The sequence below is a fragment of the Polypterus senegalus genome, chromosome 2, assembly GCF_016835505.1.
Source record: "Polypterus senegalus isolate Bchr_013 chromosome 2, ASM1683550v1, whole genome shotgun sequence".
Lineage (NCBI taxonomy): Eukaryota > Metazoa > Chordata > Cladistia > Polypteriformes > Polypteridae > Polypterus > Polypterus senegalus.
This window is the reverse complement of record NC_053155.1, coordinates 193,330,373-193,352,407: the sequence shown is the minus strand read 5'-3', so window position 1 is coordinate 193,352,407 and position 22,035 is coordinate 193,330,373. Positions and strand designations below refer to the sequence as shown.

At 38.8% G+C, this 22,035-nt stretch overlaps 1 protein-coding gene across 1 annotated transcript in view; it reads right to left on the bottom strand.

The window, feature by feature from the left end:
• atp6ap2 (ATPase H+ transporting accessory protein 2) overlaps positions 1-21,679 on the bottom strand; it is a 32,858-nt gene extending 11,179 nt beyond the window's left edge. The window contains exons 1-2 of the mRNA XM_039745094.1: positions 21,553-21,679; positions 5,541-5,671 (exon numbers count right to left, since the gene is read on the bottom strand). Of these exons, the coding sequence (XP_039601028.1) occupies positions 5,541-5,671; positions 21,553-21,631 (210 nt within the window). The 5' untranslated portion in view covers positions 21,632-21,679. The remainder of the gene's footprint in view (positions 1-5,540; positions 5,672-21,552) is intronic.
• Between the last annotated feature and the right edge of the window lie 356 nt (positions 21,680-22,035).

Below are 22,035 nucleotides of genomic sequence, written 5' to 3'. Positions count from 1 at the left end.
TTTCCCAAAGTCAAACTGGTAGGATTTTGGGCATTTCACCCTGTACGGTGCACAATATAATTAAAAGAGTCAAGGAATCAGGTCAAATTTCAATGCATAAAGGGAGAGACCGAAAACCACTTCTGAATGTGCATGATCTCCAATTCTTCAGATGTCAATGTCTTAAAAACTGTTGTGCAGCTGTAATGGATATCATGACACAGGCTTGGGAATGCTTTGCAAACCTTTGTGTGTCAACAACATTTACTGCTGCATTCACTGATGCAAGTTAAGGCTTTGTTGTGCAAAACAGAAGCCAGAAATACAAAAAAAAAAAAAATTGTGTTCTCTGGGCCAAACAGGAAAAAGGCCATCCAAGCTGTTATCAGTGTGTTTTCCAAAAGCCACTGTCCTGTCAGTCAGGGTATGATGGTGTGTTGGTGCCCTTGGCATAGGTAAGCTGTTTATCTGCGAGGACACCACAGAAAGACATGCACTGTACACATTTTTCAGCAACAGATGCTGCCATCCAGATGCCATCTTTTTCAGGTCCAGCAGGTCTATGCCAAACCACATTCTGCCAGGATTACAACCACACGACCACATAAACAGAGAGTGCGGGTAATACATTGTAGATTAGCCTGCCCCCAGTCCTGACCTGTCTTCAATTGAGAATATGAAGCACATTATGAAGCACAAAATACAGCAGTGGAGTACAATTAACCAACTGAAGACCTTCATAATGGATGAATGGGAGTAAATTACAATTGCTAAATGTAACCAACTTTTGTTTTCAGTACCCTAACACCCATGAAGTGTTTTTAAAAGAAATGGTGATGTTATACTGTGGTAAACACTGGAAGTTTTTTGGAGCGTGTTGCAGTCATCAGATTTGACAGAAGTGTATATTTTGAAAAAAACAATTACATTCACAAGGTAAAACTTTAAATAATGTAAGGTAGTGTTTTTAATATAGTACAGAGTGAACCAAATTAATTTATAAATCACTCCTTTATGTTTAAGCTAAGTGTTTCGTTTGCTTGGCTGTTTTGGTGATTATTTAAAGTTTATGGAAAGCCGTAAATTAAAATATACAAGGGGCATTCAAAAAAAACTCTATTTATTAAGAATTTCAAAAACAAATTACATCACTTTTCTACATAGTCACCTTCCTTTGCGATGCAATTTTCCAAGCATCTTACCAACTTTTTAATGCCATCAGAAAAAAATGTTTTTAGTTGAGTGCATAGCCACTGATGTACTGCTGCTTTTGCATCAGAGTTCTCTTTCTTCATTCCTCGTGGTCGTGGCTGTAGCTGGATGACCGGAGGGCTCTGCATTCGTCACACTAGTAAGGCCATTTTTGAACATCTCAATCCACTCATAAACAACTCTACGAGAGAGAACTTTATCCCCATACTGAGCACACATGCGGAGATGATTTGACTCCAGGCACACCTTCTGCCCACAAAAAGCATATGACAGAACACTGTTCCTCTTCGGTACAATTTATAAGTGTTGCAGCCATCTTTTGCACAGGGTGACAACTCTTATACTAAACTGCAAGGGCAGCTGGCTTGCCAGACAGAACTAATCACATGACACTCTCAGACACGACCAATCACTACTCCTCCCGCCTTCATCGTTTACAACGAAAATATGGAAGTGCGGAAATGTTTTGAACGACCCTCATAAGTTTAAATTTGGGTGGGTCTTATGCTAGCTCAAAAGAAAAAAATATATCAATTCATGCTGTTTACAAGGTATAAATGGTCAATTAAACCATTAGTTCTTCCAGTTAAATGTATACACTAGTTTTCCTGAGAAAAAAAAAACAAAAAAAAAACAATGTGCATCACAACCATCAAATGTGTAGACATGGGCTTCAGAACACACTAACTGCCAAGCAGCCAGAAGGAAGGCAAAACATTTCCAAGGAAATGGAGGAGCAGACAATACTTCCAATTTTTACTCAGTATCAGAAAAGATGCCACTAATGGTCAAATAAAGTGCTTCAGTAATTCTTTATATTTTGAAATCTTACATCCACTTCTTATCAAAAGCAATTTAAACCTTGCCTACAGGAGTGGTAATATAATCCTCTCTGGGGAGTTTTTTGCCAGAAAGACCTTGTAATCAGTTTCTTTATTTTGTGGATGTACAAACCGGATTCCAAAAAAGTTGGGACACTATACAAATCGTGAATAAAAACTGAATGCAATGATGTGGAGGTGCCAACTTCTAATATTTTATTCAGAATAGAACATAAATCACGGAACAAAAAGTTTAAACTGAGAAAACGTATCATTTTAAGGGAAAAATATGTGGATTCAGAATTGGCCAAGGCCAGTTGGGACAGAGTTGGGACAAGGCCATTTTCACCACTGTGTGGCATCTCCCCTTCTTCTTACAACACTCAACAGACGTCTGGGGACCGAGGAGACCAGTTTCTCAAGTTTAGAAATAGGAATGCTCTCCCATTCTTGTCTAATACAGGCCTCTAACTGTTCAATCGTCTTGGGCCTTCTTTGTCGCACCTTCCTCTTTATGATGCCAAATGTTCTCTATAGGTGAAAGATCTGGACTGCAGACTGGCCATTTCAGTACCCAGATCCTTCTCCTACGCAGCCGTGATGTTGTGATTGATGCAGAATGCGGTCTGGCATTATCTTGTTGAAAAATGCAGGGTCTTCCCTGAAAGAGATGACCTCTGGATGGGAGCATATGTTGTTCTAGAACCTGAATATATTTTTCTGCATTGATGGTGCCTTTCCAGACATGCAAGCTGCCCATGCCACACGCACTCATGCAACCCCATACCATCAGAGATGCAGGCTTCTGAACTGAGCGTTGATAACAACTTGGGTTGTCCTTGTCCTCTTTGGTCCGGATGACATGGCGTCCCAGATTTCCAAAAAGAACTTTGAATCGTGACTCGTTTGACCACAGAACAGTCTTCCATTTTGCCACACTCCATTTTAAATGATCCCTGGCCCAGTGAAAACGCCTGAGCTTGTGGATCTTGCTTAGAAATGGCTTCTTCTTTGGACTGTAGAGTTTCAGCTGGCAACGGCGAATGGCACAGTGGATTGTGTTCACTGACAATGGTTTCTGGAAGTATTCCTGAGCCCATTCTGTGATTTCCTTTACAGTAGCATTCCTGTTTGTGGTGCAGTGTCGTTTAAGGGCCCGGAGATCACGGGCATCCAGCATGGTTTTATGGCCTTGACCCTTACGCACAGAGATTGTTCCAGATTCTCTGAATCTTCGGATGATGTTATGCACAGTTGATGATGATAGATGCAAAGTCTTTGCAATTTTACGCTGGGTAACACCTTTCTGATATTGCTCCACTATCTTTCTGCGCAACATTGTGGGAATTGGTGATCCTCTACCCATCTTGGCTTCTGAGAGACACTGCCACTCTGAGATGCTCTTTTTATACCCAATCATGTTGCCAATTGACCTAATTAGTGTTTATTGGTCTTCCAGCTCTTCGTTATGCTCAAATTTACTTTTTCCAGCCTCTTATTGCTACTTGTCCCAACTTTTTTGGAATCCGGTTTGTAGAACAAAACCAGGCTACATAAAGTGTGGGGCTCAGGTATGATATTTGTCAGATGATCGGAATGTTTGGGACGGAGATATATGGACTAGATCTTGACAACAGCAACTCATTTGAACATTATTACTGCAATGAGCAGGAACTAGAGCTTATTCAGAAGGCTGAAAAGAAGGGGCTTAATATAGACTTTCCCTTAGTATAATTAATATGGACTTTCCCTAAAGTATAGCATTGGCTTGTGAACCACACATCTTGAGTGCGAGTAATTTCTCTATTGCTTTGAAGCCGAGATAGTCATCTTCAAATAAATTTGCGATTGGATGTGTGTACTATGTATTTGAAGGTCACATGAATTATATCACTGAAAACAGTTTTTTCAAGAGTACAGTTGGCAGTAAACTCAAGTATTGTTTCTTACAGAAGGGTTACTCAGTAGAGATCTGTGCAGAGCCGATTTTATCTTGCACCTACGTTATACAAAAAAGTTGTTTTCCTGGGCAGGAGATAAAGTGGTACATATGTTCACAGGCAGAACCATATAATTCTACTTCTGTTTTACTTTACTGAAAATTGAAGGGAAACCCATAATATGGCAGAGGTTACAATAGTAGTACTGGGTGTAAAATTGGAGCATACCTTGGACAGGTGTCAGTTGATTGCAAGGCACACTCATACAAACTTGTATAATCACTTATAATAACTTATAATAATATAATAACTTATAATAACTTATCACTTGTATAAATCACTTGTATAATCAAAGACAAACATGCACAAATAAATGATTTAATCTTATAGAGTATTTCACCTTGGTACCATCAGAAAAGCTTACCTTTGGTGGTTTTCATGTATAGAGAGCCTTTGGACATAGACAAGCCCTTGTAGCAGAAATGCTATTTTCCATCATGCTGTATTAATCCAATATATTTTATTTACTATTAAACTTTAAAGCTTTGATCTAAATGGTTATGACCTGTTCAACCAGGTATGTAAGCCCTATGTAGTAGGTCTTCTATGCAATGTCAGGAGGACCGTCTCCGGGTCTGAACAAATGGCCCTGGCAGTTCAATGACATAGCAGCAGATGAAGTGAAAGACTTTTGATAGGACATGAAGAATGGCTTTTTGAAAGTATCACTAAGACTCTGTCAAAACATTTAATGACTCAGGGAGGGTAACTGGGATCTTACTCTGACAATTCATAGCAAGAAGGAATATAAAGGGTAATTATATAGGGATTGAGTAGGAACATGGTGTGTATTTGCTTTTCAGTGGTTGTAGCGCTGAATGCAACTTCCAAGTTTGGATCTCTCTTATGGTGTTCAGAAATCTCAACAATGGATGCTCATGGTACTGGATATTCTTCAAGTTGCATAACACAAAGCTGAATTAACAGAATGGGTGGTGATTCTCATTTTAAAGACAGAAAACCAGATAGTGTGATGTAGTTACAAAGGAAATACTCTCCTTAGCTTTCCAAAAAAAACTTATGATAAGATGAGGTGTAAGAGGTTTAAGTTTAAGATCCACTGCTGAATGCCGATTGGTCCCCGTATCTGTATAGTGGAAGTCATGCCTGCGTTTTAGACATCAAATTTTATTTAGGTAAACATCAATTCTGAAGTAAAGTACAATGCAAAATACTACAGAGGCTAAAGAAGGACATACATGAACACGCAGATGACAGAATTGCTGGTTTTGTTAACCAGTGCTAGGTAACTTAGCTAAATTATTTCAATTCAGAGTACAAGCTGATCTCATAATAGCTGCAATAACTTTATAGATGGCCTCGGTTACAATCAAAAGTTCCAAAGTACATTTTTGTCACATAAGGACTACATTTTAAAATATGCCTACTTTCAAGTACTGTGCCACCATACTGTCAAATCAAACACTATTGCCCCCCATGAGCTAAAAAAAGCTATTAAACATTCTGCAACTATGTAAAGTATGTACATAGTTTAAAAAGATTCATTTAAATAAGTGATATTACATACTTCTTCCACAGAGAAGCCCAGTGTTAATGCAACCAGGTCTGGTATCCTGTCTCCTGAGATTGGCCACTTGCCATCCCGAAAGTGGATATATGGAGGAGCTTTGAGTACGATGAGGCGGTCTCCAAGCACACCTGCAATGTAAGGAGAATTGAAAAAATGCTGTCAGTCATACTTTTGTTCAGATACGGAGGAAAGTGCTTTATGTACCATTACCACTTCATGTAAACACTGCATATTGAACTTCTAAATCTATAACAATTTTGTCAGACAAGAGATGCAACTTTGAACTCAGATAAAATGAGGCACACAATTTACAACTCTTAAATCCACCATACATACTACACTAACTACAGTATCAGGAAGGAGACATGCGGAATACATAAAAAGTGATACTGTATATGATTTCTATCCAACCATCTCTTTTCAGCTTTACTTGCATTGCAACATCAGCTGAACAGAAGCTCATACAATTACAAAAATACAAGCATACAACATAAATATCATCTATTCTTCAAAATCCGCTAAAAAACAATTTAGGACAAACATATTCATCAGATTATAGCAAAGGACTCTAAAGAGCTGAATGCTGACAACTTCTGGACCTGCTTTAACCATTAAAAGGGTGAGAAGAATGCATGCATTTCAACAAACCAAACGTCTACTGACATGCTTTATAAGTTTCAAAGTTTTATTTGCAACAGTTCATTCCATTTGTATTTTTGTATATAAAATCAGCACATATGCATAACAAGTTATATATATAAGAAAAAAAAACACACACACACAACACTTGCACTGCAGAAACTCGTACAGAAGATTGTTTTTGTTATCTTTTTAAACCCGAAGATTTCATACAATTACCAGCTTCTAGTAAGTTATATGGGACTCATTTAAACAATGAGCATACCTTACAGGCAAATGTATGAAACAAATTTATGAATATCACAATTCAACAACAGACAGCTTGAGATGGGCAGTGCTATATGCTACAACATATGCTGTTTAAATCCACTTCCTGTTCTGAAATTTCCACGAGTGATCAAATGATGAAAGACACCACATTTACAACCCTATGTATCCTCATAAGTGTGTGGTTTACTGACTAACTAACATTTTGTCTACTATATATAACATATGTACAAATAAATTAATTCATTCCACTGGAAATATATGACAACAGCTTTGTGGCCTGCTTATTCACAGAAGGGTGATATGACTACATTTAACCCTTAGATTGCAGCTGACAAAAGACTGTGCACATTTTCAAGCTGCAATATGAAAATAACATTTTCTATCTTTCTGCGTGCAAAACACAACAACCATCCAACTATCCACTGATGGGGCCTTGTACTGGCCTAGTATCATTTAAAGAACCTCCTCAAAGATGTCTGAATTGCTTTACTAAGCTAACATGTGCTACAATTCAGTCTAGAATTACAGCTTGCCATGGTTTTGTCCCTGTGTTCACAATTAATCTGTAAAGCTTCACAGCTTGAACCTTAAATACATTTTCTGCTGATGCCTTTATCAGCTTGATCAACAATGCTGAATTATTGTTTAGTGCAAGAAAGAGGTTTCACTTCATAAAATCACCCTGGCTGAGGTGTTTACATTTGCATGCTCGCTGCTCTTCCATGCCACCAGATGCTCACCACACATAGCAAACAGTAATTTGACCCTGCCCTACTATCACCTCACAATACATACAATGGCAGTTATCAGTTGTACCAAAAACGTATCAAGTATCAGAAACCAAATCATTTGTTTCTATGAGGTTCAGAGGTCCATTTGATGTTATCACTGTACATTTTGATAGAAAAAATGTGACAGTGGAAGAATACCAATAGGGGCTGTTGCAGAAAAGGTCTCAGACATATCTGGGAGGCCTACAAGGTAAGGACTAGCCATCATGCAACAGCACCAATATCAAATCTTTCCTAAAAAGACTGTGAATTACCAGTTAGTGTGCCTTAGACCATGGACCCATGACGTAAGGAGTGGCATTCCATTCACAGTGCCCATACAACTTCTAATACTGATCACTAACCAATGTCAGCTAAATCTGGACTGGTACCAAGAATGACCAGCAATGACCTGGGTGACTGATAATCAAATTATTTTATAGAGATGAGTCCTGCTTCATAGAAGAGGTTGATGACCTCAAAATTTGAAAGATGGGTTTGGTATTTTTTCCAAGTCAAAGTTACTTTTTCAAAAACACGGTATGTACAGTGCATCCGGAAAGTATTCACAGCGTGTCACTTTTTCCACATTTTGTTATGTTACAGCCTTATTCCAAAATAAATTAAATTCATTTTTTTCCTCAGAATTCTACACACAACACCCCATAATGACAACGTGACAAAAGTTTACTTGAGATTTTTGCAAATTTATTAAAAACAAAAAAACTGAGAAAGCAATTGTACATAAGTATTCACAGCCTTTGCCATGAAGCTCACAGTTGAGCTCAGGCGCATCCTGTTTCCCCTGATCATCCTTGAGATGTTTCTGCAGCTTAACTGGAGTCCACCTGTGGTAAATTCAGTTGATTGGACATGATTTGGAAAGGTACACACCTGTCTATATAAGGTCCCACAGTTGACAGTTCATGTCAGAGCACAAACCAAGCATGAAGTCAAAGGAATTGTCTGTAGACCTCCGAGACAGGATTGTCTCGAGGCACAAATCTGGGGAAGGTTACAGAAAAATCTCTGCTGCTTTGAAGGTCCCAATGAGCACAGTGGCCTCCATCATCCGTAAGTGGAAGAAGTTCAAAACCACCAGGACTCTTCCTAGAGCTGGCCGGCCATCTAAACTGAGCGATCGGGGAAGAAGGGCCTTAGTCAGGGAGGTGACCAAGAACCCGATGGTCACTCTGTCACAGCTCCAGAGGTCCTCTGTGGAGGGAGGAGAACCTTCCAGGAGGACAACCATCTCTGCAGCAATCCACCAATCAGGCCTGTATGGTAGAGTGGCCAGACGAAAGCCACTCCTTAGTGAAAGGCACATGGCAGCCTGCCTGGAGTTTGCCAAAAGGCACCTGAAGGACTCTCAGACCACGAGAAACTAAATTCTCTGGTTTGATGAGACAAAGATTGAACTCTTTGGTGTGAATGCCAGGCGTCATGTTTGGAGGAAACCAGGCACCGCTCATCACCAGGCCAATACCATCCCTACAGTGAAGCATGGTGGTGGCAGCATCATGCTATGGGAATGTTTTTCAGTGGCAGGAACTGGGAGACTAGTCAGGATAAAGGGAAAGATGACGGCAGCAATGTACAGAGACATCCTAGATGAAAACCTGCTCCAGAGCGCTCTTGACCTCAGGCTGGGGCGATGGTTCATCTTTCAGCAGGACAACGACCCTAAGCACACAGCCAAGATATCAAAGGAGTGGCTTCAGGACAACTCTGTGAATGTCCTTGAGTGGCCTAACCAGAGTCCAAAGTTGAATCTGACTGAACATCTCTGGAGTGATCTTAAAATGGCTGTGCACCGACGCTTCCCATCCCAACTGATGGAGCTTGAGAGGTGCTGCAAAGAGGAATGGGCGAAACTGGCCAAGGATAGGTGTGCCAAGCTTGTGGCATCATATTCAAAAAGACTTGAGGCTGTAATTGCTGCCAAAGGTGCATCGGCAAAGTATTGAGCAGAGGCTGTGAATACTTATGTACATGTGATTTGTTAGTTTTTTTTTTTTTTAATAAATTTGCAAAAACCTCAAGTAAACTTTTTTCACGTTGTCATTATGGGGTGTTGTGTGCAGAATTCTGAGGAAAAAAAATGAATTTAATCCATTTTGGAATAAGGCTGTAACATAACAAAATGTGGAAAAAGTGATGCGCTGTGAATACTTTCCAGATACACTGTACCTGCTCACCATTCCCGCTCAGCATCCACTGCCAGTTTTTCAACCTCTGCAGGACACCATTCTGAACTCCACTCATGTCTCCCACAGCCCGTCCTTCATTGTCTAAACGGAGATGCATTTATGTATGCATTAAACAAATACTGGGTGCCTTCATGCAGTTGTCTGTATTAGTAGCAAATGCCGATTGAGTATCATTATGACCTGAAGATAAAAACTGGTGTTGAGTGTCACTGGCAAGAAATCACTCATGTCCCCTTCCATCTCTGTTTCGCATCTTCACATGGAGAAGCTGGCCATGAACTTAAAATTTTAATGTTCAGAAAACATTATTTTACCCAGCTGAGCTGTAAGGAAATTCCCCTAGTTTAACAGAGCAAATGGGCTTCTGAATTCTAACTATAATCACAAAATTGCCATACCATGCAGTGGGCTCTCTTGCTCCATTTTTAGTCTTGCACTATTGCATGCTTAATGGTCCGGAAGCTTTTGCCAGAGTAGAAGACTCTGCTTGATGGCAGAGATCTTTATACTGTCTACCTTACTAATGTAGTTTGTGTTGTGTCCTGAACAAAGTGGAACCACGTGCAAGTGATATTCTGAGCAAACTTCACTTTCTTCTGTAATGTGTTGTTATCCTGAGCTGAACAGGTGTCATACCAGGATGAAATGTAACAAGTTTATATGGACTCCCCTGTTTACCTGTAGAAGTCAGTAAGCATATATGGAAGCATTTGAAGTTTCCTCAGATGTTTAAGGAAGAAAATTGCATTGATAGGCCTTCTTAATGATGTTGAGATGTGCGGTGACCATTTCAGGACATCATTAATGGTGATGCTTTTGTGGACTTCAAGACTATCAAGAGGGAAGCACACCAAAGAGGCTGGAGTAAATCATGTCCAATCAGCTGAATTTACCACAGGTTGGACTCCAATTAAGCTGCAGAAACATCTCAAGGATGATCGGGGTACATGTGCTTTCTCAATTGTTTTATTTTTAATAAATTTGCAAAAACCTCAAGTAAACTTTTTTCACGGTGTTATTATGGGGTGTTGTGTGTAGAATATGGAGGAAAAAATGAATGTAATCCATTTTGGAATAAGACTGTAACATAACAAAATGTGGAAAAAGTGATAAGCTGTGAATACTTTCCGGATGCACTGTATGCATTTGACACATGAGTTTGTGTTCTAAAGTTAAGTCAGTCAGTCATTGTCCAACCCGCTATATCCTAACACAGGGTCATGGGGGTCTGCTGGAGCCAATCCCAGCCAACACAGAGCACAAGGTAGGAACAAATCCCAGGCAGGGCGCCAGCCCACAACAGGAGACAGACACATACACACACACACACACACACCAAACACACACTAGAGACAATTAAGGATCGTCGATGCACCTATCCTGCATGTCTTTGGATTGTGGGAGGAAACCCACGCAGACACGGGGAGAACATGCGAGGCAGCAGCGCTACCACTGTGCCAGCCTCTAAAGTTAAGTGCTTTCTATAAATTAAAAAAAAATATCTTGCCTTCACTGTAGTTTTACAATACAGGCTAATAGGGCATTGGGCATCACTAGAAGACAAAAGCTTAAAAACTTACAGAATACATCCAAAACAGTTGTCAAGTATTGATCCATGTCTGATGATTACCCACACATTATATATATATATAAAAAAAAACCAAAAACAATATCATGAGATTCAGCCACTTTAAAAGAAGACCAGTTGTGCAATCCATCTCAGTGTTTGCCTTCTTCTTTAAAAATCTTTTAACCAGCCACTGGAGTGTGATTTCCATTTAAAATGCCAAATCACAGTAAACTTTTTGTGCAATGTGATATGTTTTGTTCTTATTTACTTCCGTATTTATGTACTCATACAAGCAAATAAAACACATATCCTTACAAAGAGAAAAATAACACCAGGAATATGTGATAAAATTATTATTGCCAGATCCCTTTTGTTGTCACAAACATATGACAGAAACAAGGAGGACATGTTTTCTTCCATCAAAACTTTTGCAGCTTCATCGGTAAGTTTTCAAGCTTTTATTTTCCTATGCTGCTCTATTAGCCTCTATTGTAAAGTGCCAGTGAGGGTAAGAGATTTTTAAACATTTATAGAAAATGTTTACTTTTAGAGCACATTTTTTCATGGCAAACACGTACATACAGTACCATGTTTGTGGGGGAAAAAACCAAAAACTTTGACTTGAAAAATACCAAACTTATCCTTTTAAGCAAAGCAAATGACAAGGAAAGAGATGCGACACAACAAAACACTCATGAATTTCATACTGCCATAGAAACAGGTAACATGTTGCTATGGAATTTGTCTGCAACAGAGTGTCACCTCTGGTACTGGGTGTAGGCAGTTTAAACTGCAACAGTGCATTGGCAAGATCCTGCCACTCATTGTACGACCTTAAGTGGCAAAACGGCCTCATCCCATCTGCCAGTAGGCTGGTACACAAGCATACAAAGAGGTCATCAAATTGATCCAGAAGTTTTACCTTTGCCTATTTCAGAAAGGCAGATCAGATCAAAAGAACTTTAATGGGAAGTTAGCCTTTTACCATATTCCAGTAGAACGACGTCCAAGCACAAACCAAGTTTTATTTAGCCATTATCTCTTTTAAACAGATTAGACAAAACTTTATTTTATCCACAAACGGACACTCACTTGGTCCAACAGGATGACAGGACCTACTGTAACAGTGGATAGATAGACAGATAGATAGAAAGATATTATATACTATACGTGCAAGACATACAGCTACTGCATACACTCAATAAACCAACACTACACAGAATGTAGGGTACCTACAGAAACTCCAATGTATCGGTTTCGGTTTCTCCTGGTTGGACATGCCTGAACCACCTCATCTGTCTCATCTCAATGCGGAGGAGCAGTGGCTCTGATCTCTCCTAGTAGAGGCATGTGGGTGGGTATTGTAATAGTTTCTTTCCGCACTTAGATGTTTCTCATCATCTTACAGATAATTCTGTCTGTGTTTGGTCATTGTAGATACCAGGTGCTTTATATTTGTGAAACACTCTCTTTACTAAACAATAATGGCTTTCCAGGTGTTGTTTCTTCAGTAGCTTGTGCCATGCTGGATTTCTTGATTGCCTCTTGTCTGAGCCTTTGACACGTGCTATATATTTGTACTTTAGCTTACATTTAATATTATACAGTGGTGTGAAAAACTATTTGCCCCCTTCCTCATTTCTTATTCTTTTGCATGTTTGTCACACAAAATGTTTCTGATCATCAAACACATTTAACCATTAGTCAAATATAACACAAGTAAACACAAAATGCAGTTTTTAAATGATGGTTTTTATTATTTAGGGAGAAAAAAAAATTCCAAACCTACATGGCCCTGTGTGAAAAAGTAATTGCCCCCTGAACCTAATGACTGGTTGGGTCACCCTTAGCAGCAATAACTGCAATCAAGCGTTTGCGATAACTTGCAATGAGTCTTTTACAGCACTCTGGAGGAATTTTGGCCCACTCATCTTTGCAGAATTGTTGTAATTCAGCTTTATTTGAGGGTTTTCTAGCATGAACCGCCTTTTTAAGGTCATGCCATAGCATCTCAATTGGATTCAGGTCAGGACTTTGACTAGGCCACTCCAAAGTCTTCATTTTGTTTTTCTTCAGCCATTCAGAGGTGGATTTGCTGGTGTGTTTTGGGTCATTGTCCTGTTGCAGTACCCAAGATCACTTCAGCTTGAGTTGACGAACAGATGGCCGGACATTCTCCTTCAGGATTTTTTGGCAGACAGTAGAATTCATGGTTCCATCTATCACAGCAAGCCTTCCAGGTCCTGAAGCAGCAAAACAACCCCAGACCATCACACTACCACCACCATATTTTACTGTTGGTATGATGTTCTTTTTCTGAAATGCTGTGTTCCTTTTACGCCAGATGTAACGGACATTTGCCTTCCAAAAGTTCAACTTTTGTCTCATCAGTCCACAAGGTATTTTCCCAAAAGTCTTGGCAATCATTGAGATGTTTCTTAGCAAAATTGAGACGAGTCCTAATGTTCTTTTTGTTTAACAGTGGTTTGCGTCTTGGAAATCTGCCATGCAGGCCGTTTTGCCCAGTCTCTTTCTTATGGTGGAGTCGTGAACACTGACCTTAATTGAGGCAAGTGAGGCCTGCAGTTCTTTAGACGTTGTCCTGGGGTCTTTTGTGACCTCTCGGATGAGTCGTATCTGCGCTCTTGGGGTAATTTTGGTCAGCTGGCCACTGCTGGGAAGGTTCACCACTGTTCCATGTTTTTGCCATTTGTGGATAATGGCTCTCATTGTGGTTCGCTGTAGTCCCAAAGCTTTAGAAATGGCTTTATAACCTTTACCAGACTGATAGATCTCAATTACTTCTGTTCTCATTTGTTCCTGAATTTCTTTGGATCTTGGCATGATGTCTAGCTTTTGAGGTGCTTTTGGTCTACTTCTCTGTGTCAGGCAGCTCCTATTTAAGTGATTTCTTGATTGAAACAGGTGTGGCAGTAATCAGGCCTGGAGGTGGCTACGGAAATTGAACTCAGGTGTGATACACCACAGTTAGGTGATTTTTTAACAAGGGGGCAATTACTTTTTCACACAGGGCCATGTAGGTTTGGATTTTTTTTTTCTCCTTAAATAATAAAAACCATCATTTTAAAAACTGCATTTTGTGTTTACTTGTGTTATATTTGACTAATGGTTAAATGTGATCAGAAACATTTTGTGTGACAAACATGCAAAAGAATAAGAAATCAGGAAGGGGGCAAATAGTTTTGTTCTTGGTGGTCTGTATCAATACGCTGAGCCAGGTTAACATAGATATATTAAAAAAAGAGGAAACAAAATGAGGAAACATTTCTAAATTTAAATTTCTGAGTTATTCTGCTCAAACGGTTACAGAGTGGAATAAAAGCTGAACAGGACTGTTACAACAAAGGTGACTAGAATTCACGTTGATTTCTTTGCTGCAGCTCTAAGAATGTGTGCGGCAGTTTGCTGTATGTTCATGGAGCTAGGAAAATTGTATATGGGGAAAAAGGAGAGGAAAGAAAATTAATAAATTAGATGTGCTTGACTGTCAGGATATCTTTTACCTGCACACAACTAGCTTACTCTTGAATTATTAATGGCACAGTTTGCAAGGTGTCTGTCCTCTGATATTTAGAAACCTATAAATATCAAATGATAGAGAAATAGATCCAGGTATTTATATGAAAAGCACAGTATTCCCACCCCCCATAATAAAGTATCTGTTATTATGCCTACTTAAAGTCTTAAAATTTGTCAAATAATGTTGAACAGGGAAAATAAACTGCACATGAGCACACCCCCAAGTGACGGGTACAACATTGCTTGAAGTGTCTATCCTGAGCATTGAGTTGAAAGCCTCAACGTAATGGTCAGTCAGCTAACTAATGAGTATCTGTGTTACGCCTTTTCTATACTTTCATTTTTTACAGAGAATTCACCCCATCAAAGCACTTAAATGAATTCTGGATTACAAGACTCTGCAGCCTTGAAATACGTACAAGGAAGGAACAAACCCTGGACAGGTCAGGAGAATTCAAGGACACATACTTTCCCAGAAATGCTGCTGTCCCAGACAAGTTGTCTGTCCAAGGGCAACACGTAGATCATATGTAGTCAAGGGGAACCTTTCACGGCTTAAATAGCCAGGAGGACATCTAGTCTTCACTCACCTCCACTCTGTTTAGAAACAGTAGGTATGTTTCAGCTGTGTACATTGGGTATATGGCACATATGTCAGTTATAATACTGCTGTCTGCCAAAATCCTAGCTGTGACACTGTTAGGTAACAATCCTTCTCTAATAAATATGATTCTGGCCGTCTAATCATTTTCACATAATGATGGGTAAATTGAAATGGATACATTATACCAAATAACAACATACAACCCCAAATCAGAAAAAGTTGGGACAGTGTGGAAAATGTGAATAATAAGCAGTAATTTACAAATTTCCCTTAACTTTTATTTCATTGCAGACAGTATGAACACAAGATAATTCATGTTTTTTTTGGTCAGCAACATTTGATTTGTAAATAAACATCCATTCTTGCCATTCAGGCTTGCAACACATTCCAAAAAAAGTTGGGATGGGGGCAATTCAGGGGTAGTAATGAGGTATAATAACTAAATAATGATGTGATTTGAAACTGGTGATGTTAACAGGTGATTGCAATCATGATTCGGTACAAAAGCAGCATCGAGGATAGGCCTACTCCTTTAGGAGCAAAGATGGGCAGAGGACCGTCAGTTTGCCACCAAGTGCGGGCAAAAATCTTTGAAATGATGAAGAAAAACGTTTCTCAAAGACAGATAGGAAGAGATTTGGGCATTTCTCCCTCTACAGTGCATAACATAGTGAAAAGAATCAGGGAATCTGGAGAAATTACCATGCGCAAAGGCCAAGGGTGCAAGCCTATACTGAATGGCCATGATCTCCGAGCCCTCAGACAGCACTGCATTAAAAACCGTCATTTATCAATAAATGATATAACTGCGTGGGCGCAGGACTACTTCAGGAAGTCGCTCTCAAGCACTACAGTACGTAGTTACATTAGGAAATGCCAGCTAAAACTGTACTGTGCCAAAAGGAAGCCCTACATAAATAATGTCCAGAAGCGCCGTCAACTTCTCTGGGCTCGGAGGCATCTGGGATGGTCCATTGTGCAGTGGAAACGTGTATTGTGGTCAGACGAATCGGTGTTTCACATCTTTTTTGGAAGAAAAGGACGCCGTGTGCTGCGGACCAAAGAGGAAAAGGACCATCCAGACTGTTACCAGATACATATCCAAAAACCAGGGTCTGTCATGGTACGGGGTTGTGTCAGTGCCGTTGGCAAAGGAAACTTGCACTTCTGCGATTGCACCATCAATGCTGAGAAGTATATCTCAGTTTTGGAGGAACAAATGCTGCCTTCAAGACAACGTCTTTTCCAGGTTCGCCCATACTTATTTCAACAAGACAATGCCAAACCACATACTGCGTGCATAACAAAGGCATGGCTGCGTAAGAAGAGGATGGGGATGCTTGACTGGCCTGCCTGCAGCCCCGATTTGTCTCCTATAGAGAATGTTTGGCGCATTTTGAAATGAAAAATGCGTCAACGAAGACCCCATACAGTTGCGCACCTAAAACGTTGTTTGCAGGAAGAATGGGACACACTAACATCTGCAACACTTAGTCACTTGATTTCTTCAATGCCTAAACGTCTTTTAAGTGTTGTTAAAAGACAAGGGAACTGTACAAAGTGGTAAATGCTGTACTGTCCCAACTTTTTTTGAAATGTGTTGCAAGCCTGAATGGCAAGAATGGATATTTATTTACAAATCAAATGATGTTGACAAAAAAAACATGAATTATTTTGTGTTCATACTGTCTGCAATGAAATAAAATTTGAGGAGAATTTATAACTTGCTTTTTTCTTTTTTATTCACATTTTTCACACTGTCCCATCTTTTTCTGATTTGTACATTTACAGACAATTACATTTAAATAAGATCAAATTTGCTTTCACAGGAGGGAAATTCACCAGGTCATGCACATCTTTCTATTATAAAAAAAAAAAAAAAAAAATATCCTGGAGAGAAACACTAGGGCGACAAGATGTGATCTTCACATGAAGATCATGGAAGACACTTATAAGACCCGCGAGACGAAAGAGACTGGCCACGGAGCGTCTCGCAGGGACCTTAAACATGAGACATGGTGCCAAGAGACTGACCCAGGACCGTCTCGCAATGACGGAGAACATGAGATTCTAGACACGCTCTACTTACAACCAATATCAAACAAGACCACGGGCAACAACAGACTCAGTCCTGTTTTGGCTTTGAGCACACACAGATTCAGGGCTCTTAGCGCATATAAAGCATATAAGGACAAAACGTTATAAATGAAATGTAGATGACTAAGCGAAGAAGAAAGCAGTGCGCAGAAAAGAGACTCAAAAGCGTTGGAGAAAAAAAAGAAAAAAGAAGAAGAATAATCTAGGCTCAAATTCAGAAAATAAGGAAAGTAATTATCAGCCCAGAGGAAATGGAATTAAAAAAAAGCACGTCCAATCTGGACGTTGGCGCTATACACATGCAGAGCAGGTCAGAGATTATAAAAGCAGTGGAACTCGAAAGGCTCAAAAAAAAAAAAAAAAAGTTGGCACGATACACATGTGGACAAGTTAAAGAATATGAAAGTAGGAAAATTAGAAAGTATAAAAAAAGATCGCAGTAGCACAAACAAACGAAAAGTATTACTTGAAAAAGGGAAAATATTCACCACGGACCAAGTGTAATTGGGGAAAAAAGCAGGATAAAGCAAGGTCAGAAATAAAAGAGTAGAAAACTAAGTATAACGTCATAAAAAGGTTAAAAAACAAGGGGGCCAAACACATGCAGAGCAGGTTAGAGATAATAAAAACTGGAATTCAAAAGACTCACAAAAAACGTAGGAGCAAAACACATGCAGAGCAAGATACAGAATATGAAAGCAGAAAAAAACGAAAGTGTCAAAACAAAGAAAGTAAACACTGCATTAAAGAAAGAGAAATTATTATTTGGATAAATAATGAAAAGGTGAATAGAGATCGAATATATGGTCATAGGTGATATGTCAGAAGTACGTAAATATTGTAAGCCTTTGAAGTTTAAGTCAGAGAATTTCAAAAATGTGGTTTACCTTACATGCATTTATTGGTTACTTTGCAAAAAACATTACTAACTGCTGATGATGTAGATCTCTTTGTCTGTGCTGAAATTCCAAACAGAGAAACCTATCCTGAATTAGGGTACAAAGTCATTAAACACAAGTCTCACGAACCTCATTTAAAACATTCAGCATATTGGGACACGAAAGATTCCAAATATTGTTTTTACAGAAGTTCTGAAGTAAAAGTGAAACTAATGAAATAGTAACAATTCAAAGAAAAAAAAAATCTTAAAAGTGTGTATCTGGAAAACCAAACACGGTTAAAAATAAAAGTTAAAAATAAAAAAAGAGAAAAATACCGGACAATGAAACACATACACAAGGTGACCACTTCATCAGGCAAGCCAGTTATTACAGTGTCAGTCAGACACAGCATCATACCATACATATATATATATATATATATATATATATATATATATATATATATATATATATATATATATATACATACAATCATATTAATCCAGGTAAAAATGCATTGTGTGTTCAATACTGAAGATGAATGAGACAGCCAAAAAATTTCAGTGACTTTGAATGACATCTGGCAGGCAGGTCGGCATGAATCATGCCAAGCAGGGTCAAGGGTCCACTGAAACTGGGCTACCACCTACTGTAAGCAACATCCAGCCATTAACTGAGCTTCAGTGACAAACAGGGCACTTGATAAAAGGGGGCAGAGGAGACCTGATGTTACTTTTGCAAAGTCAGCTACCCCAAGTGCAGGTGCATTCCTTCAATGCTTCAGTGTGTCCCTCTGTACATTAGATTTTCTTCTTAATAATGCTCCACTATAGGGATTATGAGAGCCCTGGAATGGTTCCCAGAACCCAGCAGTGAATTCAGGTTAAAGCAGTGACTAACAAAGTTATCAAATCTCACTCTGGCAAAGTGTCTATGGTACAGAATGAATAAAGTAAGCTAGTGGGAGTAGAAAGGGTCACAGAAGAGATGGCATAAGCCAACATTCCTGTGAAGCATATACATCCCATGACATTATTATGCAGGCAAAGGGGTATGTATACCTAATAAAACCACCACTTAACAACGTCTGCCAACATGTTTATGCAAACAAATAAACCTAGTCACAAATTTCGAAAAAACATGTCTGAAAACTTTATGCTTTTGAATTCTCTTAGTCTTACAAACATGTGTGTTCACCACTATATTTTATTATCATTTCTGTGCAGCATTACAAATTTCTAAGCCTTACTACAGACTTAAATGGAAGTCACAGTTGACAGAATTAGCAGAGTATTGAAGATTTTGTTGGATATGCTTAATATAAATTTAGCAAACAGATGCTGCACAGACAACTGATAGACCTCTTTTCTCTTTGCTCACTGTTAGTGCTTTAAGTACATTTTTAGCTCTTTTTTTATACTTAAAATAGTTCAAATGGAAGGACAGAGTGCTAACACTAAAAATGATTTGCTAAGCAATTGACAGTAGATATTATATATACAAATATATTTTTTAGTCAAAGCTGACAAAAGACTACTACAGTCTGTCCACTAGCAGTTGAAAATCAAAGCAGCATTGAAAGAAACATCAACAGCTCACCAGCACAGTGGGATCTGGTGAAGGAAAATAAACTTAATGTGAGCATATACTATAAATGTATTGTGTACATAAGAATTTTACATAACTCACATAATTTATCTGTAAATGAGTTTTATGATAAAGCACAGGTAATTGTATCCAGCTAATTTCTGACCTGCTTACTTAAAACAGGGCTGCAGTGAATCTACTGCATGTTAATTATTTTTCTAAAATTGTTTGCTATAAAGAACACCAAGTTCATTTAGCAGTTAGAATGAATATTGTCAAGTACTACAAAGCAGTACAAACGTGCCATTTCTGACTAACCTCTAAGGACAATCATGTCAAAAACCTGTTTGAAAACTTGTTAGATCCTGAGCATAAACTACATCAGCCTGAGACGGTAGGAAAAACCAGACTGAAGTGACAGGACCCAGACCATGTTTGTGATACAAACAAAACACACCCAGAAAACGTCCAGCTAGGACGCAATTACCCTTGAAGAAGGACAACTCATCGACACATGGAATACATTACTAGGCAGTGTGGCAGACACCAGAACTTGAGGGACCTTCAAAAGTGTAATCACTTTGGAGAAATTAGCTGAATTAATTTGCTTTGTTGGTCTAAATGGCCTGTTCTCCTCAAAACTGCTCAAAAGTCTGAAAGTATACGGACTAAAGAAGGAAAAAAAGCAAAAATTAAATGGCTTATTATTTTGTCTATTCTGTATGTGTAGGGTGTTTTCTAATTCTTACTGTGCTATTTGGTCAAAAACATTTTGTCAGAGACTTTATAGAACACGATCTAACAAAATGTTATCAGTCTTTAAATCTAACTGGAGGACATTTACTGGCAGATATATTTTATCCAAAGTGAAACAATTGTGGCCAACAAAATTTAAAGAAATTGCACCACTGCACCAAACAAATTAGTATTCTAAAATTTAAATTTCAGATTTTAATGTCACAATGGAAAGAAACAAATTTACGGTTTTCATTATTTAGATGTTCTTTTAGTTGTGTTGCCATAACACATAACACCATGTTTATGCCAATATGACTGAAATGACACTTTTTTAAAGGTCAAAACAGCACAATGCTTTTTAGTAACAAAACAAAATGCTCTGACCAATCAAAATTTAAATCATACATAGTCTTTATCACATAATCCTGACACTGAAAACCGCTACTTACCCCATAGTGGTTACATTTTATATGTAAATTACTGGAAAAAAAATAGGGGAAGCAGTTTCTGCGTTTATGTGAAATAAACTGCATCACATGACTGAATGTCCTAATCATACCGCACTCACTTTCCTGGTTTTTAGTGTTTCACTCATACAGTAAAAATGGTCCATAAAGGTTTACTCGTAAGAATTAATTACTTGGCTCACGCGGTTCTATGCCGATCAACAAAAGGCGGTACTGAAGAGACTGCATCATTTTATTATCAGATATGTCTTTTAAATAATAATAAAACGAAAAACTACAAGCATTATTTTTGTACTGAATGGGTGTTAGCTGCTCGCTACTGCGTCGTATTCTTCCTATAGCACAATTGGTTTCAAAAACAACACTTCTTTTGATAATACAGAGAGTAAATTTACAATAGCGTAAGCGTTGCTAAACAAACAATACGGAACGATTTAAACGTCGAGAAGAAGGTTTCCATAAAATCACATCTATGGATGGATGGATGGATTAAAGGGCTGCCGATCAGCTGATTAACCATCTGACAGCGGAATGACCGGCCATTCATCTTGGATAGACAAAATTACCGTGCACCGCTCTTTCGTCTGATTAAAACCAAACCTCGGGCATAAACATGGTTACGTGGAAAAGATTTACCTGCTGATAAAGAGGCCAAGACGAACCAAATCGCTATGACGAGGCTAAAGAACATATTCCTCGTTCCACCACTCTCCATCTTCCCGATTTGTCTTTCCTCTCTCACTTGTCTCTCTGAGGCGAACCTTTTGCTTTGCGTCCTTGAGAGTTCCTAATAGTGGCCAATCAGAACTTTCTAGATGGGCGTCAACAGCATGAAAATAACCTATCGTACGCTAGATATTTACAATTGGCAGATCGTTTAACCAATGGTCATGACGAATTGCACAACAACACGTGATTTTCCGGGGGCCGTTCACTCTCAGGACGGAAGTTTGCAGGTTGGGCGCGCGGAAATGTCATTCCCTTTAAAAGCTTCTACGAATTTGTTGAGGCGGTTACAGCTTTTACTTTAAAATGGCAATTCTTTATTACTATGTGAAAAAAAGGTTTGATGACGCCTCAACTTTCGCACGCATTAAACTGGCATTTGTAATTCTAACT